Source organism: Prionailurus bengalensis, chromosome B4, assembly GCF_016509475.1.
Source record: "Prionailurus bengalensis isolate Pbe53 chromosome B4, Fcat_Pben_1.1_paternal_pri, whole genome shotgun sequence".
Classification (NCBI taxonomy): domain Eukaryota; kingdom Metazoa; phylum Chordata; class Mammalia; order Carnivora; family Felidae; genus Prionailurus; species Prionailurus bengalensis.
In genome coordinates, this window is record NC_057358.1 from 139,069,848 (window position 1) to 139,097,489 (window position 27,642).

General features: G+C 54.5%; 1 protein-coding gene across 2 annotated transcripts in view; it reads left to right on the forward strand.

The window, feature by feature from the left end:
- The window catches only part of TBC1D22A (TBC1 domain family member 22A), a 326,492-nt gene that overhangs the window by 109,405 nt on the left and 189,445 nt on the right, over window positions 1-27,642 (forward strand). For both annotated transcript variants that reach the window (XM_043562939.1, XM_043562938.1), the window contains exon 8: window positions 14,530-14,644. In XM_043562939.1, the coding sequence (XP_043418874.1) occupies window positions 14,530-14,644 (115 nt within the window). The remainder of the gene's footprint in view (window positions 1-14,529; window positions 14,645-27,642) is intronic.

Sequence of the window (27,642 nt, forward strand, 5' to 3'; positions counted from 1 at the left end):
GGTCGTTGAGAGTGGACTCTTACTGCGACCGTGCACTTGGCGTAGACTGATTGTGTCTGGAGCCGCGTGGGCCCGCCCACAGCAGGGCCGGTGGTGGCCGGAGGAAGACCGCCTCTGGAGGCCCCGGAGTTGGCTCTGGGGCCACATCGAAGTGGGTTTGTGACGCTTGCATCTGGAGGACCACTCCTCAGCAGCCCGCTGTGCTTGGCCGGCCCCCTGACCCCCCCCCCACCCCGCCCCCCCCTCAGCTGAGCAGGCCAGCCTCACCTGCTCCTGCCCCGGTGAACCAGGAGCACCCTTGTGTCTCCCGCTCTAGCCCCCGGGTGGGGTTGTGGCAACTGCCCTTTCAGAGTCCCTGTCCCGTTAGACCACCCTCGGAGGGGCGGCGGCCTTCATGCCCGTGGTCTCCATCCCTGCTGCCCGGTAGGCATCTGCTGGTGAGAGTCGGTGCATCTGTGAACCGTCTGCTGGGATTCTGGCCACGGCTGAGGCCCCCGCTGGTCTGCTAGGACCGCGCGGGCTGTGAGGGCAGGACCCGGGGCCCTTGTGTCCCCTGGTCCCCGCAGCCTGGCGCCGGGGCAGCGGATGAGTGAGTGACACAGTAGAGCGCACGCTCGTCACGTGTGGGCATTCTGCAGGTCCTTCCACATGCGAGGTGACACCGGAGGGTCCTCACGGCCTGGACGCGTGGGTGGTGGTCGGTGTCCCAACTGTCCACGGCCTCTCACCCCTCGTCTCTTCATTCGGGCTCCTCACTGGGTCTCTGCCCGCCAGCGGTGGGAATGCGGTTTGTGAGAGCCCAGGAAGTACTTGGGTGGTTTGTAATCAGTCCACCGAAGTCTCCTTGTACGTGTTTCAGGAATCGGGTCCGTAGATCTTTCTTCTCCTGTCTCTTTGTTTTTCTGGTAAAATCTACCAGAGCAGAGGGATTTCTGTAACGTTTATGTTCACATTTAAGGAAATAATGAGAAATTAACGTACAGGTGCCCACCGTTAGCTGAAGAAAGAGCAAGAACTAGCATCTGTGACGTCCCCTCTGTGTCCCTCCCACATGTCTCCTGTCTCCCAGCCAGTGACTGTCTTCCTGCCTCTCTGTATGGTTTTATCATGTGTTTGTATGCGTATGCATGTTTTTGCCCTTTATGGTTTTTATTTTTTAATGGGATTATTCTAAGTATATGTGTGGTTGCCCTTTATATGACAGCATTTGGGTTTTTTTTTTCCCCCGCATTTGAGAGAGAGACAGACAGACAGACAGAGTGCAAGCAGGGAAGGGGCAGAGAGAGAGGGAGACACAGAATCTGAAGCAGGCTGCAGGCTCCGAGCTGGCAGCACAGAGCCCGACGCGGGACCTGAACTCACGGACCGTGAAATCATGACCCGAGCCAAAGTTGGACCCTCAACTGACCGAGTCACCCAGGCACCCCAAGACAGCATTTGGTTTTAAGCGTTACCCGTCAGTGCCTGTGGTTGGAGGTCACTTCTCAGTGCTGTGTTGCTTTCTGCTGCTCAGTCTGTGCCCTGAGCCCTCCAGTCTCGTGTTGCTTGAACATTTGGGCCAAGTTCATCGCTGCGTGTTTTCTCAGGGCGTCGCTGTGCACGTGCCTCTGTGCGTGCGTGAATGCGTGCACCTGTGTGTGTGTGTGCACGCGTGTGGAGAGGCCCCGGGGGCGGGCGCTGGGATCGCACTGGGTCACATCAGGCGGTCGTGCTGGGGGAGTGCCCCATGCTGACCCTCACCACCACATGGGATTGTGAGGCCGGGTCCCCTGCTCAGGCCAGGGGTATGAGGTGCATCCCGTTGGGCTTTTCACTTGAACCTCCGTGAGTGCGGATGAAGTGAAGTATTTCTTCTTTGGTTTCTTGCCCATTTGTGTTTCTTCTCTGGTGAAATGCTTCTGTTCCCTGTTCCTGGGGTGCTGGTGTCTGGTTGGTTCTGCCGACGGAAAGGAGTTCCTGATCTGTTCAGGGCGCTGAGTCCGTCGTGGGTGTGGATGCACCCGGGCGCCCCCTTCAGTTAGTGGCTTGTTCTTCACTCGTGGTGACGAGAAATTCTGAATTTACCGCCGCCCATTCCCCCGTCTTCTCCTTTACGCGTATGCTTGTTTGTGTCCTAAGACCTCTTTTTCAACCTCGAGATTTCAGAGAAGTCTTAGCTCTCTCCCAGATTTTTAAAGTTTTGCCTTTTACATTTAGTGCCACAGTCTGTTTGGAATCCACTCTGCGTGGTTCGCCGCGCTCGGCTGCTTTCTGAGCACACGTCCCTCCAGGAGAAGCCGCCCGCGCCGATCAGCTCTGTGCTACATCAGAATCCCGCACACATTGGGCTCCTTCTGGGCTCCTCTGGGCCGCCGCTCTGTGTGTCCATTGTCCCTGTTCCGGCTTCCTCCTGTCTAGGTGTCCTGGTCTCGCTGTCTTGCTGTCTTGTGGGCCAGGCTGCCCGAGCCTGGCTGTTGTTTATGGGCCTTCATATAAATGTGAAATCAGCTTGTTACAGCTTCGTGTAAATTCTGGAAATCACGCCGAATCTGCCGATCAGTCGGGGAGAGCTCACATTTTGTTTCTGTGTTTGTTTAGCTCTCCTCGTCTTTTATTTCTAGACAGTGTTCTTTTTCTTGTCTTGCACTGATACTCTCTAGAAAGGCTGTTGACTTTTGTCAGTGAACCTTCTACCTGGCAAGTCTTACCTTGTTCCCCAATTCAAGTATCTTATGTGTAGATGTGGTTGAGGCTTTACAGAAGTTAATCGTATCACTTTGTGAATAATGGCAGTTTCTTTTTTTTCTGTTTTGCTATATATTTTTCTTTCTTATTTGTTTTGTTGTTTGTTTTTATTGTTTTTTCTTTTCTTTGCTGGCTCAGACTTCTTACCACAACCAAACACAGTGGGGGAAGCAGGTATCCTGCTGTCACTCCTGGTCACGTTGTGCTGACTTGGGATATTTTCTCTAGGCGTTACAGGTGCTCTTTATCACGTGAGGGATGGTGCCTTGCTCGTGGTTTTAAAGTCACAAATGGTGCTGAGGTTTATCAATTCCTTTCCCCGTCATCTGATAGGAGAATACATTTTTGCTCCTTTATCCTCTAAATGTGGTGGATTTTATTCCTGGCCTTCCTGGCACTGAGGCGACTGATCCGAGGTAAACTCGGGTTGTGTGGGGTGGACGGGTTCAGTGACTTCAGGAGCAGGTAGGTGGCCGTCTCACAGGCCACGCTGCCGGAGGGGAAGTCTGGTGGCTCCTGCGTTTGAAAAATGCTTCTTTCTGACTGGCCCCCGGTCATTCTCGCCGCTGTGACATGTGGCCGTGTCTGTTGTGCTGAATGTTTGGTCAGGTGACAGTGACACTGTGATGTTGTGTTTGACAGTGTTGCTTCTTTTCTGTCCTTCAGTTTTGAGCATAGTGAGACGTCTGGGTCGGCTCACCTATCAGACACCTGCCTTGAGCACAGAGCGTGGGGCATAAATCGTCACATTTGAAGAAGGTCAATGTCAAGTCATTCAAACGCCACAGGTGGCACCATTGCTGGCTTTAAGAGAGTCCTACGTTATTAACCACGTCGCGGCAAATAATCAGGGGCAGTCCTGGTGTATATTTTATGTGATAGGTGGTTGCCTTTTATTTATTTTTTAAAATTTTAATTAAAAAATTTTTTAATGTTTGTTTTATTTTTGAGAGAGAGACAAAGTGCAAGCAAGCAGGGGAGGGGCAGGGAAAGAGGGAGACACAGAATCCGAAGCAGGTTCCAGGCTCCAGGCTCCGAGCTGTCAGCACAGAGCCCAACGCGGGGCTCGAACCCACGAACCGCGACATCATGACCTGAGCGGAAGTCGGACGCTCAACCGACTGAGCCGCCCAGGTGCCCCAGGTGGTTGCCTTTCAATGCACATTTTGGATTTGTCACGGGCTCTTACTTGGTGTCATTCGTCAGGTGTTAGAACTCACGTGGGGGCGGTGTTCCTTGGATCGTGTTGCAAACACTTACGTTGTAATAATTTCTTCTTTCTGGGCCACGTTGCTCTGGGGTTTCCGGGGACGTGGCCCCCGCAGCTCTCCCAGCACAACTGCGGATCTGCTGTTGCCCTCTGCCCAGAAGTTATCTCCATGGTGCTTGCTGTGCTGTGAAGTCACACAGCTCACGCCTATAGTGCCGTGTTTTCAGATTTCTGAAATCAGTTTTGTGAGTCCTCGTGAGCACAGCGACGTTTTCCATTTACGTGGATTTCATTTTGTAGAATGCAGAGTGGCTCGGCGCCCCGAGCGCCCCAAGCGCTGCCCCGGTCCCACCTGGGGGGCCGTGGAGGGCGCCGCAGGTTTGCAGAGCGGAGCCAGGCGGTGCTGCCCTCCCGGGAACCTTGTGCGCAAGAAAGTCTTTCGGCTTTTTAGGAAAAGAAATCTTTCTTGGTTGCTCAGGTGTCTGAAGTTTGGCCAGCGGACCGGGAGTGCCGGTCACAATTTCATTTTTCCAGCCCTGGTGGTAACAAGTAAGGGCAACTTGTTTTATGACTGCAGTTCAGCATAAATTGATCCGTAGAAAAGGTACTTCCGGAAGAGTTTAAAGTTGGAACTACATTTAATGAATTCCTGCTCTGTAACAAAGACGAGAACATCAGGACCGTGGGCAGAACTTGAATAGCCTGTAAGACCCAAGGCGTGTTCGTTGTTTTTTTAAAATTTTTAAAATTTTTATTTAACATTTATTTCTTTTTGAGACAGAGCATGAACGGGGGAGGGTCAGAGAGAGAGAGGGAGACACAGGATCCGAAACGGGCTCCAGGCTCCGAGCTGTCAGCACAGAGCCCGACGCGGGGCTTGAACCCACGAACCGGGAGATCAGGACCTGAGCCAAAGTCGGACGGTTCACCGACTGAGCCACCCAGGCGCCCCGCAGGGCGTGTTCATTGTTAGAGCCGATGCAGCTCGTTCTGTTTTCACTCACCATCGCGGTACATGGGGCATCCTGCCTTTATTGTCCTGTGGCCGGTGATACCGCCGCTGAAGCTGATGGCACGACATTGACTCCACATTTACTCGGGCCCGTGTGCTGTGACCACCTCTCTCCCCCTCCCCGGGGTGCTCCTGCCTGCCCTGCCCCCGCTGGTCCTGCGCCAGCCGGTGCCACCTTTCTTGCCACAGCCGCTGGCAGGTCACCCGGCCCTCTGGCAGACCACGCTGTGGGGCCGTGACCCCCTGAAGAAGTGCCAGGGGGTGCTCCGCGTCCTCAGCATTGTGCTTTCGAAGGGCAGGGTGCCTGAAACAGTAGAGACGCCATCAAGTCGCCAGGAAAACAGCGTGTGTGGTGCCGAACGTTCTTGCCGTGCACGGAGTCTGGGAAGACAGCCCCAGGGAGGGTGCTTTGTGGGGACGCTTGAATTTGGAGGGTAACCCTGAATTGCTGGTGGTCCCCATTTCTGAGTTCTGGGGAGCGTCCGTGTCCTGACCTGGCCCCGCAGAAACCTTGTGGGAAGGATGTTCCCAAACCCAGCCTGGGCCGCCCTGCCTCCCTGGTGCACCCATCTTGTGCAGGCAGGCAAGGCAGGCCTGGGCTGGGGTGCCTGTGGTCTGGCAGTGTAGACGGGGCTCTGCCGGAGGATGAGCTAGAGCCCCAAGCCCAGCTGCCTGGGCACGTGGCGGGAAGCTCCTGTGGCAGTGCCCCGCGGCCTCCCTGTGCTGGCCCCGGGGGCCGGGCTGGCCGGGCGCTGGCTCCACGCTCCTGAGGCCGCTGGGTCTCTCCTCCCGATTCCTGGCTTGGCCCCTCTGGCTTTTGATCCTTGATTTTGGTGAACTGCTGTCTCTTCTTGCTTTTTGCCCTGGGGGACTTCGCATTAGCTCTGGCCTCTGGGGGCTCCTCTGGGCCTGGGCCCCAGGGGAGCTCTGGGGAATCGGGCTCTGTGATGGGGTCTGGGGCAGTGAAGGGTCTGGCGGTGGCCTGGAATGACCTATTCTCCCGGCACCTTCCTCCTTAGGGTGGGGTGGCGGGGGGCATGCAGGAGTCACTTTTCCTTGTGGTTGTTCCGTTGCTGTTGTGGGGGCGCCTCGGTAGAGGATGAGACACGAACGTCCCTCACAAGATTTCTCTCGGATTCTGCTTTTAGCTGAGACCGTGTGAGGGAACCACAGGGCGCTGGGGCTGGAGAAGCCGGCAGGAGCGAGTGCCTGCCCCCAGCTCGTCTCCAGGCCCGTCAGGGGCTGTAAATTCAAGGGAACCGGTGCTTGATCTGTACCCCTTTGAAGGGTCCTGTTGTGAACTTTGAAAGCACCTGCTTGGGAAAGGTGATAGGAAGGCAGTTCCTTGTGATACCTTTCACCAGCCTGAGAGCAGAAGCTTGGAAAGGGCTCCACGCAGGCTTTGAACAGGAACCGCAGGTGTTTGATGCGGGTTAGGAGCCCTCGGCCCGCGGCATGGGGAACGGGGTCCTTTTTCCTTGTGACTCGCTCTGAGCAACGTCTGATCTGTGGGCAGCTCATTATGATGGCCATCAAATGGCAAAATATTTTCGGGGTGACCCTCAGAGGTCCGGTCCCGATGTGCTCACGGTCACGTGCGCTTTCCTGGTCTGTGAGGCGGTGATGGATGCTCAGGCGGGGAGCACTGTAGCTCGAGCCATCACAGATCTTGTTACGAGCTGGGGTGAGGTCGAGGTGAGCTGTCGGTGGGGGGGAGGCAGTGGGGGCGCTGGGGCCCCACGGGACGATGTCAGGTGAGTTGGGGAGGGAGTTCTGAATGATTCTGAACGACTTGGACTCAAACCTGTGCCAGTTTTTGTGATTTCAAGCGAAAGCAAAGCAGGGGTGCCCGGGGGCTCAGTCGGTTGAGCGTCTGACTCTTGGTTTTGGCTCAGGTCGTGACCTCACGGTTTGTGGGTTCGAGCCCCATGTTGGGCTCGGCGCTGAGAGCACGGTGCCTGCTTGGGATTCTCTCTCCCTTCCCCTTCCTTGCTCATGCGCACGTGTGCGTGCGCTCTCTCTCTTTTTCTCTCTAAATAAATAACTTAAAGCAAAGGAAACTCATGAAGTGTTTTAAAGGCAAAAAAAAAAAAAAAATACAGGATAAATCCTAGTAAGAAGAAGAAAAGAGAGAAAGCAGCCCTCAGCCCGATAGCTGCACATGTCGTGTCTGAGGAGGCCTCGGCGGCCCGGCCTGTGGTCGCGGCCTTCCTGCCTGCTTGGCCTCTGGTGGGCGAGTTAGTTTTGCTGCCTGTAGATTTAGGTCTGTGCCTGGGGTCCTGCAGCAGCCCTGTCTCCTGGGGCCACTGGGCCCCTGTCCCATTCCGGTTTCTGCAGCCAGCCCCCCTGGACGGGAGCTGGGATGGGAGCCGGAAGGGGGGGCCTGCCCGCGGCTGGAGCCGGGGGAACCTCTGCGGTTCCGCGGCTGGGGCCACGGGTGTGCCTGGGGGCCCTTGGGGGGGGGTGCTGGGATTCTTGCTGCCCCACACTTCCTGCAGGCCCCCTCTGCCCGGCTGCCTGGCACCCCTCCACGTGACGCCGCCCTCAGCTTGCAGGCGGCCGGGACTTAATGCTGCTCTGGTCTGGATCTGTGGGCTCCCAGTGGCACCAGGCGTTCTCTCTACGCGGAAGTCTTTTCTGCGTTACTGCAATTAACGGAAAGCTTTTCCTCGGGGGTCTAGACGAGGCTGATCTGTGTGTCACCTTGTAAAAGAGATGCTTCTGCCTGCCACCGTAGAGGGATGGCTGCCGTCTGGCCGCACTCCGGCGGGACAGGGCGCGTGGGACCGGAGCTGCTGGCGAGGGCTGGTGCCGGGCCTCGACCTGCGTGGCCTCCTGGCGTGTCCCTGGCGCGGCAGGACAGTCTGACGGGACGAACAGACGCCGAGGGACGTGTAGGCCAGCTGTTTACCTTCTCTTCCCCCTTTCTTGCCGAGGAAACATAAATCCGTGTTTTTAAAAATTTTTCTTCATATTCTGAATTAACGGCTGTTCCAGGGAAATGGCTCTGGGTGCCACTCTGTACGGACAGCAAGGCCTGAGAGTGCTCGCCCAGAACAGACGCCGGGATGTGGGTCGCGTGAGCTTCCTCGTGACCAGGGGACGTGACTCGGTTGGCGTGGACGTTGGCGTGGATGTCGGCGTGCGCCCAGCACCGCGGTGGCCTCTCGTGCCGCTGTCTGCAGTCAGGCCAGGTGGGCCTGGGGGCGGCACGTTCCCCGAGCAGGAGGGTGCTGGGCGCTTCCAGAAGGCGGACCTGGTGCCGAGGGGGCGGCCGTGAGCGCTTTGCCTGGCGCAGCCTCCACAATCCCGCACCTTGACTCCTGGCTCGGAGACGGGACCATCTCCGCATGAGGAACATGAAGTCCGCGCATGGGACCAAGCGATCGTGCGCGGAGAGATCTCTGTGACTCAACTCGCTGGCTTCGGAGCCCCTGCTGTCCCCTGCCTCTGGGTGCACCCGGCTTGGCGCTCTGCCCCTCCTCCCTCCTGAAGAAGTCGTCATCGGCCTTCACTTCCCTGTTTGCCTGTCGTCTCCTCTTCCAAGCCCGCTGGCACCACACGCTGCCCGCACCGCTTCCCCTCGCTGGGGTTGCTTCTCTGCGCCTGAGTCGGTTTCGCCTCTCCGACAAGCGGGGGGCCCGAGGTCCCAACTGGCTGGCCTCTGGGGAGCTGGGTCTGGAGCATCACTTGATGGAGAAATGGAAGGGAAGGAGCTGGCCGAAATCCCAGGCTGGCCCGAGCCATTACTGGAACGGGAAGGTCAGCGCCCAGCAGTGGCACAGGCCTTGGAGAGCAAGGGCACATGGAGGGTCAGATTGAAGGGTGGGGGGACCCGGATCATTCACGCCTCTGTTAGGCCAGCGAGGGTTCTAGGGTTTTCCTCCGTGCCTGTCACGGGGCAGGACCGAGGGCACAGCCGTGAACGGGATGCGGGAGGACCTTCCTCGGGGGGGTGGGGGGGCTCCCGCGGAAGTGGGTGGGGGCCGCAGGCTGGGAAGAGGGGTGCTGTTCTGGCTGGGCTGGTAAAGGAAGCTGTCTCTTAGGAGGCGGCGTTTGAACTCACACCTAAATGCTGGAGATCGGGGGTGCCCTGGGAGGTCTGGCTGCGAGCAGGGCGTTGCGACAAGTTCGAGAGCAGGGGCCGCGAGGGGGACAGAAGTGGCGGCTTTGGCAAGTGAGGACCCAGTGGAGGCAATGAGGTGGGGGAAGGGAGGGGCAGGTCAGGCTCCTTGGGGTCACCGCCAACAGTCTGCATTCACCCTCCCCGTCTTGGGCAGACAGCGTGACTGACAGACGGACGGACGGCGTGGCCCGATGTGTCAGCAGCTCCCTCTGCCGCCCTGGGGGGTGTCGAGTACGGGGTGTCAGCAGGGAGGCCAGCTGGGAGAGTGTCACAGGGGACCCGACGTGAGATGACGGCCCCTAAGCTGGCGGCCGTGAAGCCGAGAGAACAGGCTGGGGCCGGACACTCTTCGGAGGCTGCTCTGTAGGTGAAGCCACCAGGAGGCCCCTACTGTCCGCGGCCTCTCGGCCAGACCTCTGGGGGCAGTGATGACCTGCGTGTGCTCAGTGGCGAGCCGGATTTGCGTCCCGTGTCCCAAACCTCCCCGGGCGGTGCTCTTTCGGGATGTTAGCCTGCCTGACGTGGTGAAAGCCATTTTTGTTCATGATTGAGCCACTTGTCCCTTTACTTACACGTTACCGGGATTAAAGCCTTAAAAGTATAATTTGCAGGTTATCAAGAGAGATCAAGGGGAGTTAAATCTAAATAGTCCGAGCTAACTGATCGCTTTCCTTGATGGGAGAGCTGAGTTCCTAAAATTTCCCCCCCAAAGTGATACAAATACGGAGCTCTGTCCTCAAGGGTGTGAGCGTGTGGGCCGGCCTGCGTCCCCGGAGCCTGCACGGCGGTGCAGATTGGAGGGCCGGGAGGGGTGGGGGTCGGCTCCTTCACAGACGGTGCTTTGGGAGCCCTCGAGCCGCGTGTTTGTGACCGAACGGCCGCGCTGTCGGCTCCCGCTGCCGCCTCCCTCGTTCGGCCGTGTTCACCGGGCACGTTTGCCCCGGGGTGCTTTCCTCGGTTCCCCCACGCTGTGTCCAGTGGAGCCCGGTCCGTCTCGGGACGGCTTGCTCGAGACTGTGCGCGAGGGAAGCTTTGGGGCTGAGTCAGGAGCCCGGGCCTGTGGCTTTCTCAGCCCTCCCGTGGCCGCCGGGCTGGGAGTCACGAGGAGGCCACGACAGCTGCCTGCATGGGTGCTGGGTGCCCTGGGACGCCTCGGGTCCCTGCACGCGCCCTGCTGGGTGGGGCTCGTGGGGCCTCCGCACCCACTTGTCTTCACTGCCTGGGCTGCCGGGGGAAAGCGTGCATTCATGCTTGTGAGCAGGTTTAGGGGTATGCGCGTGTGCGTGAGAGAGAGAGGGGAGAGAGAGGAGCTCTCTGAAAGTGTGGGCGGGCTTAAAGGGCGGGAGGGCTCCCGTGCTGACGTCACCACCTCCCAGGTGAGGCTGCAGAGCAGGAAAGGAGATTCCTGTGTGCTGAGCTCTGGCTTCTCCTCCAGGCCACACACGCGCACACACACACTGCACCCGCACATGCATGCCCATGCACCACACACCTGCGTGCACACACGTACCACATGCCCACGCACACGTGTACATATGCACACGCACCACACACCAGCGCCTGCACGCACATGTGCCATCACGCAGGCACGTACCCCCTATCTGTGCACACACACGCGTGCACACCAGGCCCCCTTAATGACCAGGTCCCCGCTGGGCCTTGGGCAGGTGGGAAGCAATTAGATGCAGTTTGCTCCCCAGGGGCTCCTACACCTTGCTCGCTCTTTTCTTGCTAAACAAGTAACATTTTTTGATTTTTTTCTCCTGTTAGATGTACATGTGAAAGAAAGGGTACCGGTGGTGGCATTTCATAAGCCTTGCAAGGCCGCTGTTTAGTCGCACTTCTGGCGTGACCCCTGGCTCTGCTGCTCTGGGTAAAGTGCTCAGCCCGTAGTGCCTCAGCTCTCTCGTGTGTGTTAGTTGTCTGCTCCTGCGTCACAGCATCGCCACAAACCCAGTGCTTAAAACAACACACACTTGTTAATGTCTGTTGTCTTATGGTTCCTGTGGGTCAGGAGTCTGGGCGTGTCTTAGCTCGGGGTCTCCCCGGGGGCCAGTCAGGTGATATCTGGGCTGCAGACTCATCTGCGGCTCGACTGGGAAAGGATCAGCTTCCAGACTCACGTGGCTGCCGGCAGGATTTGGTTGCTTGTAGAGCCGGGGCCTCGGTTTCCTGCCGGTTCTCGGCCACCCTCAGCCGAGAACGGCCCTTTCCATGTGCGGCTCTCAGTGTGGTAGCAGGGAGAGCGTCTCCTGGTGGGATGGGTTGTGCTCTCAGGTGACAGAATTGTGCAAAGCAGGTCGCGGGGCTGCCCACACTCAAGGGGGTGGGGGACACAGGGCCATCTTGGGTCTGTCTGCTGCATCCTCAGAAAGTGGGGGAATAAGCATACCCACCTCCAAGATTAGGGGGGCACTTGGGGCACCCAGGGGCTCAGTCGGTTGAGCATCCGACTTCGGCTCAGGTCACGATCTCATGGTCCGTGAGTTTGAGCCCCACGTTGGGCTCTATCCTGACAGCTCAGAGCCTGGAGCCCGCTTCGGATTCTGTGTCTCCCTCTCTCTCTGCCCCTCCCCCACTCACACTCTGTCTCTGTCTTTCTCAAAACTAAATAAGCGTTAAAAAAAACGTTAGAGAAAAGGACTAGAGGGGGATTAGAGGAGCTAACTGAAGGTGGTTAGGATGATGAGCATTTAATAAACGTTAGCTGCTATCGCTGTGAGGTTGCTTTCTGAAGCCCACATACGCACCGTGGCATTCGGGGCCGTCCCCAGTGGCTCCTTCCTGCCCTCCTTCACCCTCAGTGGCCCCCAGAATGCACTTGTGTGTTTCTGCTTTGTCCGTCTGTGCAGACCATACCCTTGTGGAGTCCTTCCATCCGCGAGTTTGTGGGGCTGACGCGGGTCATTTGCTCCCAGCCCGCCTCAGGCCTGGCTGTCGTGTGACAGCCACAGAGGCTTTTGCTCCTGGCCTGAGGCCTCTGACCTGGCGGGCACTGCAGACACGGCCCCTTGCACTGTGTGGGTGCCCGTTGTGGGTGCCCTGGCTCCTCTGGAAACTTCTTCTAGGGCAGGCTGACCTGTCTCTGGGTGCCCTGCCTAGGGGACAAGGGCCATGTTGGCAATGACTGAAAGGTGGCCTGAGCCCCATCCTTGGGTGCCCCTGGGGCTGTCTGCGCAACACCCTCTGCAGGGGTGAGGGCCAGAGCAAGTACAGTCACCTCTCTCGGCCCCCTTGCCTCACCTGTGGCTCTCAGGTTGAGGCTGACCAGTGAGCTGGTGGTGGGAATGCACCTTCCCCGCCAGGCCTTGCGATCCTTGGCCGTGTTGTGACTGAGCATGCATGCAAGCGAGTTTCCCACCCTGCTGGTCATCTTTGCTAGAACTTTCCAGCACGGGGTAGGAATCTGCCAGTGAGCTGTACGCATACTTCTGGGTCTTCTTAGCGAGGAGAGGCCTAGCTGGCCTTCACGGCAGCCCAGCTGGCCACACGCTCTGTGTGCTAAACTGTCATAAGTGTGTCCCGCTTGGCTGTTCCCGCTTGGCTGTTCCCGCTTGTCTCCGTGTGGCCTGAGCTGCTGGCTCCGGGCCCTGAAGCAGGCTTCCCGCCCAGTGGTTCTGGGGGCAGCCGAGTCTCCTCACGCTGGTGTGGTCTCTGTGCCTTGGCTTCCATAGCCTGTCCCCACCCTGTCCACGGTGAGGAAAGGCCACGCACAGTTGTGACGCCGTCTCAGGCTTCCCTGGTGCCCGGGCGGGGCTGTGACTGCTGAGAGGTGCTAGGGTCTGCGAGAGGGGTCCTGTCCCGCGCGGACCCTGCTCCGTGTCCGTCCTCTGTGCCACCGCGTGGACTCGTCCGGCGTTGCTTCCAGCCTCAGCGGGCGATGTGCCGTCGCGGGAGCACGCGTCAGCCCTCTGGTGTCCGCGCAGGAGAAATGCCAGATGGTGCTGTGGGCCAAGCGACTTTTGTCTTTTGCTCTTGTTTGAATATTCTTTCCAGGTCTCCCTGGAAGGCTGTTGGTGTAAGATGAAAACCGTGTGTGAATGCGTGTGCGTGAAGGTGTTACTCATTCGGCAGACGTTTATCTGCTGCCCAGTGGGACGGGCTCCGTGCCCAGGTGCCCCTCCACTTACGTGGAGTGGGCCCCGTGGGGGGCGTCCCAGGGTGGGCCCCGTGGGGGCCAGGATTCCAGGGCCAGCTGTGCTGCGCGCTGACCGTGGGCTCTGTGTGAGGAGACTTCCCCGTCCCGGTCCCGGGCCCCCCGCGGCAGAACTGGCTTGGTAACTTACCCACCTGGGGATGTAGACCACCAGCTCAGTGATGTCCAGGCGGGACAGGGGTTTGCCTCCTTGGGTGCAAGGCTCGTGCTTGTTCTGCAGGCTCGACTTGTTGGGAAACGATGCGGCTCATGCTTGTCGTGTCTGCGCCCCACGCCTTCGTAGCATGAGGCCCGTTCAGCAGCTCTGTCTTGTAAGGAGAGAGAGGGGGCTCAGCTCCTCCTGTGTCCTTGGCCTGGGTCCTCGAACGGCTCGTGGGAGTGTGTGTGAGGGGGAGCTGCTGGAGTAGGGCGTCGCGGATGGTGATCGCTTTCCAGGGGTTAAAAAAAAACATCCGTTAAAACAAAAATCCCCAAAACCGAGCATGTGGATGCAGAGAACGGATCCGTGGTTGTCAGAGGTGGGGGCGGGGGCGGGTGAGATGGGTGGGTGGGGGGGGTCAAAATAAAAGGAGTCACGGGACGTGATGTGCAGTATGGGGTCTACGGTTCCAGTGCGCTGCATACGTCAGAGATGCTAAGAGATCTTAGGAGTCTTATTACAAGAAAAGAAAACTTCTAACTATGTACGGTAACAGGTCGTTAACCAGACTTGATGTGGTGAGTGTTTTGTAATATTTACAAATATGGGGTCACTGTTCAAATACAGACCTGGAGCTAGGATACCGTTATACGTTAGTTCTACCTGATTTAAAACGATGCGTTTGCCTTACGAGGGAAATTCAGAGCATTCACCCACACAACTCCCTCTCCCCTCCCACCTCCCTGCCACACTCCCTTCCTTCTCTCCGTCACCCATCCATCCAATGTGCACCTGCTTCTCATCCCCCCCTGCCCCCCCTGATCCCTACACCGCCAAGGGAGTGCTCCCTGAGACAGTCCCGGGCAGCCACGTGTCCCCTGTGCCCACGGCGTGGAGGGCCAGCTGTCCCCTGTGAGAGTCAGCTCGTGCGGGAGGGCCGCGCCTGGGGGTCGCCGACAGACGGCAGTTGCTCGTGAGTCGGTAAGATATTCAGATAAATTGGAATTTTATGAAAAAGTCAAGAAGAATTAGTATTTTTTAACATTTGTATTTTTAATATCAGGGAAATATTGGCCGTGTAGCTTTTGAGTGAATGTGCATACATTTTAAAGTGTCTGACGTGTTTACTTTTGGCTTTACCACCTGTTCCATTTTCTTGCAGATTTTTGAAAGGATATTGTTTATTTGGGCAATCCGTCACCCTGCCAGTGGATATGTCCAGGGGATCAATGACCTCGTCACCCCTTTCTTTGTCGTCTTCATGTGCGAACACATAGGTAAGACCACATCATGATGCTTTCTCTCACAGGCATTGACCACGAACTTTGGTGGCCTTACCGTGTCACTGTGTGTAATTACAGCCATATTGAGAATTGCTGTTAACGTTGTAATGACAACTAATAATGGAGACTGATAGTTCTCTCATTTCTGCCAGCTTTGAAAAAAGTCTCTAAATCCACTTGCTTAACTACTGGAGACGTTAAGATGCAGCTTTCATTATTGCCATAATCTTTTTTTTTTTTTTCAACATTTATTTATTTTTGGGACAGAGAGAGACAGAGCATGAACGGGGGAGGGGCAGAGAGAGAGGGAGACACAGAATCGGAAACAGGCTCCAGGCTCTGAGCCGTCAGCCCAGAGCCCGACGCGGGGCTCGAACTCACAGACCGCGAGATCGTGACCTGGCTGAAGTCGGACGCTTAACCGACTGCGCCACCCAGGCGCCCCTGCCATAATCTTTTTTAATAATACGTGAGGAGAAGCATGATCTCTTTGAGCAGCGTCGTTTTGTTCTGATGGCCAGAGCACCGCCTTTCAGGGTGTGGATTTGAGTGGATCGGGTCAAGGGGATAGGATGGTAGTTGAATGTCCGGCTTACAAGCTAAAACCTGGATGGACCCTCTTCCATCATATTCTGCGGCACACTGTCTCCTTTCTACGTTTGATCCACCAGTAACGGCTCATTTTATGGGAAGTTTAACGACGTGCAAATCAGCCGGTTTAATGGAGACTTAGGTTGGGTGATGGGGTTTCTCTTGAGGTGTGCGTATTTTTCTCCCATTTATGTTACAGCGGCCAACTGTAACGTAACCTGCTTTGAACATATGTTACGTTAAAAACAAAATTGTGATTAGAACCTAAGTGCGGGATCTATGTTTTAGTTTCTCTGTGGGTAAGAAATAGACAAACACGGAGGGAGGGATTTCCTGTTTGGTTATAGCATTTTTACTTAAAACCGATTTTAATTTGTCTCCGCACGAACCCTCGTGACTTGACGTTTGTCTGTCTTTATGAGATTGTGTGTTTAGCCACTTCAGTCTCCAGTGTGCTTCAGATGCTCGTCGTTGCTGTGCTCTGAGAGATGAGGTCTGGCCGGGAAGGATTATCCTCTCAGGACGAGAACGTGCCCATTCAGTGCATTTTATTGCAACCTCTCACACTTTGTTTGAGTTGCTGATTGCGTAGGAGGACTTTCCATTGCTAAGCGACTAATGAGAACAGCCTCCGCTCCCTCCCTAATCATCTCTTAAGTAGGGGAGCGGCCGGCTGCGGAGAGCAGAGAGCACTCGCCTTCCTGCTTCTTACTCCCTCATTTGACAGATAATGAAAATGTTCCTAATGATCCTAGAGCAGTAGGACCTGTCGGTAGACTTCGGAGTTGTTAATTGAAAGAAGAAGTTCGGCTGAGATGTGATTAGAGAATTGATATTCTGTGCTAAATAGACCGTTTAATTAATGTGGTAAGTAAGTTTGTCTTAACTACTTTACCACCAACTTGTGTCGTAAGACCCGAGCGAGATAGGGTGAAGGGACATGGGATAATCGTCTGGAAGAGAGAGGAACTGGGGAAAATGGAATTTGTGTCCTCAGTTAAGCTCAGAGAGACTGTGCCTGCCTTCCTGTACCTGCCCTCCCCCCACCAGCATACGCACACGCACACGCACACACACACGCTGAGTGGATGTACAGGGTGGTTTTGGAACACTTGTGTGAAACACACCATTCATTTCTGGCAGTTGACCGTGTCATTAAGTGCACATACTGGACTTTTCGTTCCTGGCTTTCAGATACGATCGGTGGACTTGAGTCCTTTTAGGTCTTGCCGCCCAGGCTTGAGAGTGTTCATCGTGCTGGCCAAGCGCACGTCTCGTTACCGTGTACAGCCTCCTGTCTGTGTGAGCGGCCTGGAGCTCTGCCCAGCAGCCTCCTGGGCAGAAGTGCGGCCATTCACAGAGACCTTCCCGGAGCGTGTGCCGCAGTGCTCGTCTTGTGCAGAGCGCCGGGGTGTGGAGACCGTGTCCGTCCACGTCACCAGTGTCACACGGGCACCTTCTGGCCCTCTGCAGGGTGGTAGGGATGCGGCTCCCTGCCCCCTTGGAGCCCGTGGTTCCAGCTGGAAGACAGGTTTGAAATGCGTCGCGAAGACATTGAATGAAAATGATCAGATCTTTGTGTTGTCCCGAGGTGTCAGGGGGTGCGGGCTAGGGGTCGGAGGAGCCCTCCCAGATGGTGACATTCCCAGTGTGCCTTGTGGGATGGGCAGGGGTGTCCTGTGGAGAGAGTGGCGGGGGTGCGGTAGAGCGGCCGGAGGAAGTGCTGTGATCTGGGGACGGTGGTGACTGAGGATAGACAGAGCCACTGGGGGAACACTGGAAAGTCTGGGTGAGTCCCAGTGTACAGGAGCACGGGCGAGCCCCCGGTGGCATGCAGCTAAAGGGTGCCGTGCTCAGGTCCTGCCTGGCCTCGTCCACTCTGGCCATGGGGAGGTGCTCTGGGGTGCTCGCAGGCGGGTTGGGGGGCGTACACTGTCAGCCAGCGGGTTGTGTGCTGTCTTGTGGGGGATTTTAAGCAGGTAAACCTTAGATGCTGGGCTTGCTGAATATCTTGAAGCTAAGGTTTTTCCTTCCGAGGGTGGAACTTGGTGACAGGATCCTGTGGCTTGGATTCCTGAGCGTCCCGGCAGGACTTTGGGGTCAGCATCCTGTTCTAACACGACTGTCAGACTCTTGAGGTGCCGGTGGCATGGGGAGTAGCCCGCATGTGACCGCCTCTCAAAAGCTGCACTTTACTCATTTCTCGGGGTGGGCCTGTGTTGCTCTGGTTTTCCTCTCTTCTGAGCGGAACTTTGGGAAACGGTCCCTGTTAACCGAGGGGATGAGAAGCCCTCTGGCGTGAGATCCGTCCAGGGGCCTCAGGCTGTGCCGGGCAGCACTGCCAGGCCTGATAGGAGCTGGACTTTCACCCTGGAGTGTTTGTTGTGGGTCCCCAGCTCCGGGCCCGCTGTGCACCTGCTGGTTCACGAGGGAGGAGGGGACTCCGACACAGAGCTCCAGTGACCGTGATGTCCCAGGCGGGGAGCAGGCATGGGGAGCAGCAAGCGTGCTGACTTTGCAGGTCCTGAAAGAGAGGGATGGGAAGTGAACGGCAGCTCACACATCTGGGGGTGATGGACGGGCTCTGATTTGGACCTGGGCCCATCAAGTAGATCGAGTGCTTCCTGGATGTTCTTGGCAGAGGGTTGGTTTGTCTTCGTCAAGAGGCCGGCCAGGATGATGAGGGACAGGAACAACTTGCAGAGAGGAAAGAAATGCTCAGGGAACACGGGAAAACCGGAAGCAAGGGGGGAAGCAGGCGCAGCCTGCACATGGGACGGCGTGGAGGTGGTCCAGTGGCCCTGACTGGTCTCACGGGGCCGTCAGTGCCACCCTGGGATGGATCAGAGACGCATGCCACCAGCTGAGGTCTCCTTGCGGAGCACCTCACGCCCCTGGGGAAAGGCGGTTTGGTCCCACTTTCAGACGATACACATCCCCAAATGCAGGTTCAGCACACGTACATGTGCACGCTCACACAGGCACACACAGACACGCGTGCCCGTGCACACACGCGGTGTCCGCCGGCCACAACCTCTCCAAGTAAACGTGGAACAGATCCTTGACTACCTTCGAATGGGCCCATCGTCTTGGGCGGGCTCTGGAGGTGCCATCAGCCTCAGGAAGGAAGGTTGGGGGAGGAGGTCAGGAGGCTTCTCATGATCTCAGAGGTAGGGGTAGCAGGGTGCAGAGCTCCTCCAGACGTGAACGTGGTAAATATAGCCGCTTAGGCGGCACCAAAGCCTAGGGGCTCCCCGTGAGTGGGGTGTTGCAACCGGAGTGTATAATGTGCTCAGAACAGTCATGAAGAGGGCTCTGTGCCAGGAAGGTTTGGGAATTTATGAATTTAAGGGGTTGAAGCCTCAGGGGTAAGAAGCCGTAGACGCTTGAGTGCTGGGTTTGCTGCACGTGCGTGAGCCGTTCTAGGTCTGAGCCACGGCTGGGAGCCCGGTCTTGCAGACTGCCTCCGTGACCCAGAGGCCTGGCGGAATACACGGGGCTGTCCAGCCCGCACCCCCGCTAGGGGTTTGGCCTCCCTCCTGAAACAGCATGGGACACGTTCTTGTTGTACCTTTTGGAAGGTCACTACAGCTTTGGCCTTAGTTCAGGTCCCCGAGGAAGGCAGGTGTAGGGTGAGGCTGAGAGAAGACGGGACAGGGCGCACAGGGAGGCATCGCGGGCTGACGGGAGCGGGCCCAGAGGCAGGCCAAGGCAGGGCCGGCCCCGTGAGGCGGTGAGGAGGGTGACGTGGAGGGCGTGGGGGTGACTGGAGCGGGGGAGGAGAAGTCTGGCCTCTTCCCGGGGTCCCGGGCACCAAGGGAGGTGTGTTGTCATTGTCCCGGGCAGGCTGTAGCCTAGAAGCAGGTGGTCGAGAGGCGAGACGACGCCTGTGGGCTAGGACACGTCTGTCTGGAGCGTGGGAAAGAGGGTTGCGTTGGTGGTGGTACTGGGAGTTGTTGCCCTGGCGTGGCTGCTGAGCGTCGCGGGTCTGGAGGTGCTTCTCCAGGGGCAGAGTCCCACGTGGGACCTGAACGTGGCGGCCGTCCTGCTGTCCCGCGGGGAGGTTTGCGGCTCTTTCCCATGAGGGAGCCTGGCTGCCTGGGTTCAGAGCCGGCTTCTACCCCTCACCTGCCGCACGGGGCCTTTGTGTAGACGTGGGAACTGGGGACGGAACGGCACCGATGGCCATGGTTGCCGTGTGGCCCGAGCGAGTTCCCATGTGAAGAGCTCAGGGCCCCGGGTGCGAGTGCCGCGTGTCCAGGAAGTGTGCTGCTGCGGCTGTAGTTGTCGTGTCCCTTCGCTGTCTCGGCCCGAGGCTTTCCTCCTTGGGTCCACGTTCCGGGGACAGAAAGGGGGAACTGGCGAAGGACACAGGCCAGAGGCCAAAGGGCCCTGCCAGTGGAGCCTGTCCGTTCCCAGGGCCTTCCTGAAACGGCTCTGCTGGCTGCAGGGGTGCTGCTGAGCGAGACTCTCGCCGTCCTCCTCTGGAGGGCAGGGGACGGGAGGGGCAGCGGGGCAGGCGGGGATGTGTGTGCCAAGAGGGACAAGGGGCGGTGGTGGAATCAGGGAAGAAGTGGTTTTAGAGGCAGGAAGAAGGCCTGGGGCGACGTGTCCCCCAAATCAAGGGAGGGGACAGTTTCAGGGAGGCAGTGGTCTGTGGATTCCGGTGCCACAGAGGTGCAGACTGGGGACTGACCGAAGGGCTGGCCGGTGAGGGTGGTCCCCCAGACTGGGCCGCAGAGCGGTGGCCGGTCGGTCTGGACACAGGTTGACTGCCCTGCGCATGGGAGTGGCCGAGCGGGAGCTCCTCACCAGGAGCGTTGGACAGGGTCCTCCACGGGCCTGTCACATCCTTGGGTAACGGGCGGCTGGTCTTATTGATCTGGAGTTGAGCTGCGACGCTGTGTCGGGTTCCGGTGTGCGGCACGGCGATTTGGTATCTGTGTGGGCCGCGGGATGATCACCGCTGAGGTTCTGTTTGCCTCCGTCATCACAGACAGTTCCAGAATCGCTTTTGCTGGCGATGAGATCTTTTCCGTCTCTTGGCATAGCACCTTTCAGATAACGCATCATAGTGTTAACTGGGGTCCCTGGGACTTTATTTCGTAGCTGGACGTTTGTACCTTTGACCCCCTTCGCCCATCTTGCCCCGCCCCTGCCCCAACCTCTTTCAGAGAACTTTTCATCATGGAAAGTGTTCACATCTGAAGCTCACAGAACACTAGCTCGAGGGAGCTCCACGTACCGTCTTCTGGCTTCGAGGATCGTCCGCGGTCCACTTTCCTTGTGTTCTCTCCTTCCACCCGCTCCTGACCCCCACCCAGTCACTGCTGTTACTCCTGTTCCCTGACCCCCACCCAGTCACTGTTACTACTTAAAAAATAGCTTTATTGAAATATGGTTTCAGTACCACATAACTCACCCACCTTGAGTGAAAAGTTCAGTGGTATTTAGAATATTCGCACAGTGCAACTATCACCACAATTTAAGAATATTTGCACCATCCTATACTGACGGGGGTCGCTCCCCGTCTGCCCCCTCCGCCAGCCCTGCGCGAACGCTGATCTGCTTTCTGCCTACGCAGATTGCCTCTTTTGGACGCTTCGTGTAAATGGAATCGCACGATGTGGGACGTTCAAGGTCTACACCCTTCCGGCCTTTTTATAGTCAGATGACCTCTCCTTATACTATAGGACACATTTTGTTTATCCCTGTTTCCACGGACAGACGTTTGTGTTCTTTATTCTTTTTGCTTATTATGAATAACGCTGCAGTGAACCTGTGCGTGCAAGTTTTAGACTGAACGTGTTTTCGTTTCTCTCGGCTACAGACCTTGAGGTCATAGGGGCTGCGCCATCTGACACCCCCGCCCCCCTCCCCGCCGTCAGTGTGGGAGGGTTCCCGTGGGCCCACGTCCTTGCCGACACCGCTACTGCGTTTTATTTATCAAATGCGGGGGACGTTACGTTATGTGCCCTACTACCGCTGACTACTGGGAGTCCCTGCCGTGTTCTGTCTGTCTCCTCTCCTCGGAGCCCTGTCGATTCGGCTCCTTGAAGCAGGGACTGTGTCTTTTGGGCACCGTGCTTGGCACAGAGTGCAAGTTCAGCAAGCCCCGTATTGAGCCGGGTCCCTGCGGGGTTCTGTGTGTTGGTTGGGCAGTTAGAAAACCCGCTCTTCTCGACAAGGGCAACCTGTGCCTCTGTCTCTTTGCAGCTGGGCAGGGAGGGCTGGGGAAGAGGGCCGGGGAGGGCTCCATCCCTGCACTCACCCCTCCCGCCGGAGGGGGCGCTGCTTGGCTGGGGGAGAGTCTTGCACCGGCCCGGGCCCCCCTTCTGTGGAGTCACGGTGGAGGCAGCGTGTCCGCTGTTCAGGGACTTCCCGTGGTGAGCCTTCCTGCACACCGCCTCCTGTCCTCGGCCGGGTCTTGGGGCCGCCCGCGCCTCTTCCCTGGGCTGCTGGTTGGGAAGCAGATCCGCTCCCTCTGGGTGCGGGTCCACATGTGGGTCCTGCTGGATCTGCACTGGGGGGCGGGGGTAGGGCTCCCCTGGCCATGAGCCTGAGCTGCGTTTTTCCACCTGACCTCTGGGTTGCGCCCCTGATGGTGGCTTGTGACTGATTTCTGTGGTTCCTGTGCCTGTGTGTGTCCCTAGCAGGCGAGCACGGGATGGGACCGGCCTGCATCGGCCTCCGGGGTACCGGCTGTTTGGGTGTCGTTCCTCTTTTTTCTGTGCCTTGTGATTGCTTAGTCAAGAGTATATTGTATGTAAAATCTGTTTTGTGCTTTTTCCCCATTTAACCTTACAATGAGCTTTCCCTTATAGTATTAAGAAATCTTTGTAAAGATCATTTCTACCTCTCGCACATAATATTCTATTGAGATAATACAACATAATTCATGAAACCCTTCTACTGTTGTTGGACTTTTTTTTTTTAGGCTGTTTCCCTCCAGGCATGGTGTAATTTTAAAGTACAGCCTGTATTTTTTCAAGCTGCAACCGTCATATTCCTTTTAACAGAAAACGTCAAATTTGATTTAAAATTAAGAACCATTGCCTCACCTTGCCTTGTGCAGTTTAAGCACATTTAGTTGACGTGTTTGCAGCAGAGCAAAACCCAAGAAGCATCCCCCCCCACCCCCCCCACATCTGTGCTGTTATGTTTGGAAACGGTCCTGGCACATCGGATGGACGCTCAGGCTGGTTGCTTACGGATTGGGTCCCGCGGGAACAACGGGCGGGTGGTGTCTTGGACGGTGAGGCGTGTTTGTCACTTGGTTCTTAGTATCAGCACTTGTAAGCTTTGATCAGCTTGATTTTGTATGTCGTTTTCTCTTAAAAGAAATTAAAGCAAATGTGGGAAGGAACTGGAATAAATAGTGTATTTACTTAAGAATATTGAGAACGTGTATTTTTATATTCCCGTATGTAAGTCAGAATCTCAGAAGTACAGGTGGTTTTTCAGCCTGTTAGTTTTTCCCGGAGGAGACGTTCAGCACGCGCTTCGAGGGGACCAGGGTGCGTGGGGCTGGACCTCGTGGACAGCGGCCGGGAAGCGAGGCCCCACAGCCGCTCGGGACACGCGGGGTGTGCGACTCCCTGAGCGGTAGCGGTGTGGCCCTCCTCTTGCCTGTTTCCACTCTCAGGGTGTAAACTGGGCTGTGGTGACGGTGGGGGAGGAAGTTGCTGCTGCTGAATTAGTTTTGGAAATCATTGCCCTGACTTTCCTTGTTTGCATTTGAGTCTTGTCTCCTCGCACTTGGGTTTCTCCACACGTTCCGTGAACCGGAGCGGCTGCGAGGCGCGTCTCCTGCCTGGCTTCCTTAAGTGTTCGCCGTGGCGCGGGTACCTTGTGTCCTCAGTTGTTCCCAGAAACCGTCTGAAGGTGGGGTTTCCTGTGGCAGTTCTGGTTCCATGTGGGGAACGTGGGGGCAGGGGGCCCAGGAACCAGGCTGTTAGTCCCGGAAAGGGGAGGGTGTGCGTTTTGCAGCCCCTGCGGTGACGATCAGGTGCCATGTCCTTGCAGAGCCTGTGACTCATGTGGAGTCATATTTTCTGTTTAGAAACATGTTGATAAATTAATGGATTTCTTGTCAGAAGTTAGAAAACTCAGTAACAGTGTGGGTCCACGTCCCAGAAGCTGTCACTGGGACATTTGCTAATTTCTTTATGGTCTTCTTGTCAGTGTCCTTTTTTTACACGGTAGCAATTATGTTATGCATGCACATTTTAATATTGCCTTTTGCTTAATATCTAAGCATTTTCCAAAGTCACTCAACTTTGTTTGAAGTGTCCTTTTCACAAGTAGGAACACACGACTTTCAGTAATGGGTGGGGAACGGGACAGAAGGTCAGCAAGCAGCTAGGAGGAACACTAGCAAACCGAACTCCCGCTAGACCTAACAGTGGCAGGACACACACCCTTCTCAGGCGCACGTGGAACAGACCGCGTGCCGGGCCATAGAGCGAGCCTCGGGATGTTGGAGAGGATGGGGGTCCTACCGAGAGCGCTCTCTGACCTTAGGGACACTCGGGTGTCAGTAACAGCGGGCAGTGTGAAGAGACTGACATGGGAATAAGCAGTGTGTCAGAAAAGAGATCATAGGGGCGCCTGGGTGGCGCAGTCGGTTAAGCGTCCGACTTCGGCCAGGTCACCATCTCGCGGTCCGGGAGTTCGAGCCCCGCGTCGGGCTCTGGGCTGATGGCTCAGAGCCTGGAGCCTGTTTCCGATTCTGTGTCTCCCCCTCTCTCTGCCCCTCCCCCGTTCATGCTCTGTCTCTCTCTGTCCCAAAAATAAATAAAAAAACGAGGGGAAAAAAAATTAAAAAAAAAAAGAAAAGAAAAGAGATCATAAGGGAACTTTGAAGCACGTCTGAGATGAATGAAAATGAAAACACAGACACACAGGACGTGGCGACAGTTGCGCTTCAAGAGAACCTGTGGCGCCAAGTGACTGTATTATAAGGAACATCTCCAAGCACGACCTTAACTCTTTAATTTTGGGAAGCATGAAAAGAAGCGCAAACACACCGAAACAAATGGAAGGAAACAAAGACTAGAGCAGAAATAAGTGGAGACTAGAAAAACACTGGGGAAAATCAACCCCACACCGAAGTTCTGGGAATATCCAGAAATATCCACAAGGTGGGCCTACTGTGGGCTAGAGTGGCCGAGAAGAACAGAAGGACTTGTACCACTAAGGTCATGAGTGGTCTTTTTAAAAATTTAGTTTAATTTAATTTTTATTTTTTTATTTGATTTTTTTTTTTTTAAAACTTACATCCAAATTAGTTAGCATCTAGTGCAACAATGATTTCAGGAGTCGATTCCTTAGTGCCCCTTGCCCATTTAGCCCATCCCCCCTCCCACACCCGCCTCCAGCAACCCTCAGTTTGTTCTCCGTATTTGAGTCTCTTATGCTTTGTCCCCCTCCCTGTTTTTATATTATTTTTGTTTCCCTTCCCTTATGATCCTCTGTTTTGTCTCATAAAGCTCTCATAAGAGTGAAGTCATATGATGTTCGTCTTCCTCTAATTTCACTTAGCATAATACCCTCCAGTTCCATCCACGTAGTTGCAAATGGCAAGATTTCATTCTTTTTGATTAGCGAGTAATACTCCATTGTGTGTGTATGTGTGTGTGTGTGTGTGTGTGTGTGTGTATGTATATATATATATATATATATATATATATATACCACAGTTTCTTTATCCATTCACCCATCGATGGACATTTGGGCTCTTTCCATACTTTGGCTATTGTTGATAGCGCTGCTATAAACATTGGGGTGTGTGTGTCCCTTCGAAACAGCACACCTGTATCCCATGGATAAATGGCTAGTAGTGTAATTGCTGGGTCGTAGGGTAGTTCTATTTTTAGTTTTTTGAGGAACCTCCATACTGTTTTCCAGAGTGGCTGCACCAGCTTGCATTCCCACCAGCTGTACCAAAGGGTTCCCCTTTCTCTGCATCTTTGCCCAACATCTGTTGTTGCCTGAGTTAGTGTTAGCTATTCTGACAGGTGTGAGGTGGTATCTCATTGTGGTTTTGATTTGTATTTCCCTGATGAGGAGTGACGCGGAGCATTTTTTCATGTGTCGGTTGGCCATCTGGATGTCTTCTTTGGAGAAGTGTCTATTCATGTCTCTTTCCCATTTCTTCACTGGATTATGTGTTTTTTGGGTGTTGAGTTTGAGAAGTTCTTCATAGATTTTGGATACCAACCCTTTATCTGATATGTCATTTGCAAGTATCTTTTCCCGTTCCATCGGTTGCCTTTTAGTTTTGCTGATTGTTTCCTTCGCTGTACAGAAGCTTTTATCTTGATGAGGTCCCAGTAGTTCATTTTTGTTTTTGTTTCCCTTGCCTCCGGAGACATGTTGGGTAAGAAGTTGCTGCGGGCAAGATCAAAGAGGTTCTTGCCTGCTTTCTCCTCAAGGATTTTGATGGCTTCCTGTCTTACATTGAGGTCTTTCATCCATTTTGAGTTTATTTTTGTGTCTGGTGTAAGAAAGTGGTCCAGGTTCATTTTTCTACATATCGCTGTCCAGTTTTCCCAGCACCACTTGCTGAAGAGACTGTCTCTATTCCATTGGATATTCTTTCCTGCTTTGTCAAAGATTAGTTGGCCATACATTTGTGGGTCCATTTCTGGGTTCTCTATTCTGTTCCATTGATCTGAATGTCTGTTCTTGTGCCAGTAGCATACTTTCTTGATGATTACAGCTTTGTAGTATAGCTTGAAGTCTGGGATTGTGATGCCTCCTGCTTTGGTTTTCTTTTTCAAGATCGCTTTGGCTATTCGGGGTCTTTTCTGGTTCCATACAAATTTTAGGATTGTTTGTTCTAGCTCTAGGAAGAATGCTGGTGTTATTTTGATAGGGATCGTATTGAACATGTAGATTGCTTTGGGTAGTATTGACATTTTAACAATATTTGTTCTTCCTATCCAGGAGCATGGAATCTTTTTCAATTTTTTTGTGTCTTTTCAATTTCTTTCATAAGCTTTCTATAGTTTTCAGCATATAGATTTTTCACCTCTTTGGTTAGATTTATTCCTAGGTATTTTATGGTTTTTTGTACAACTGTGAATGGGATCGATTCCTTGATTTCTCTTTCTGTTGCTTCATTGTTGGTGTATAGGAATGCAACCGATTTCTGTGCGTTGCTTTTATAATCTGTAACTTTGCTGAATTCATGAATCAATTTTAGCAGTTTTTTGGTGGAATCTTTTGGGTTTTCCATGTAGAGTATCATGTCATCTGCGAAGAGTGAAAGTTTGACCTCCTCCTGGCTGATTTGGATGCCTTTTATTTCTTTGTGTTGTCTGATTGCAGAGGCGAAGACTTCCAATACCTTGTTGAATAACAGTGGTGAGAGTGGACATCCCTGTCTTGTTCCTGACCTGAGGGGGAAAGCTCTCAGTTTTTCCCCATTGAGGAATATTAGCATTGGGTCGTTCATATATGGCTTTTATGATCTCGAGGTATGCTCCTTCTATCCCTACTTTCTTGAGGGTTTTTATCAAGAAAGGGTGCTGTGATTTGTCAAATGCTTTCTCTGCATCTATTGAGAGGATCATATGGTTCTTGTCCTTTCTTTTATTGATGTGATGAATCACATTGTTTTGCGGATATTGAACCAGCCCTGCATCCCAGTTATAAATCCCACTTGGTCGTGGTGAATAATTTTTTTAATGTATTGTTGGAGCCGGTTGCCTAATATCTTGTTGAGGATTTTTGCATCCATGTTCATCAGGGAAATCGGTCTATAATTCTCCTTTTTAGTGGGGTCTCTGTCTGGTTTTGGAATCAAGGTAATGCTGGCTTCATAGAAAGAGTTTGGAAGTTTTCCTTCCATTTCTATTTTTTGGAACAACTTCAAGAGAATAGGTGTTAACTCTTTCTTAAATGTTTGGTAGAATTCCCCTGGAAAGCCATCTGGCCGTGGATTCTTGTTTTTTGGCAGATTTTTGATTACTAATTTGATTCCTTACTGGTTTTGGGTCTGTTCAGATTTTCTATTTCTTCCTGTTTCAGTTTTGGTAGTGTATATGTTTCTAGGAATTTGTCCATTTCTTCCAGATTACCCATTTTATTGGCATATAATTGCTCATAATATTCTCTTACTATTGTTTTTATTTCTGCTGTGTTGGTTGTGATCTCTCTTCTTTCATTCTTGATTTTATTTATTTGGGTCCTTTCCTTTTTCTTTTTGATCAAACTGGCTAGTGGTTTATCAATTTTGTTAATTCTTTCAAAGAACCAGCTTCTGGTTTCATTGGTCTGTTCTACTGTTTTTTTGGTTTCGATAGCATTAATTTCTTGTCTAATCTTTTATTATTTCCTGTCTTCTGCTGGTTTTGGGTTTTATTTGCTATTCTTTTTCCAGCTCCTTAAGGTGT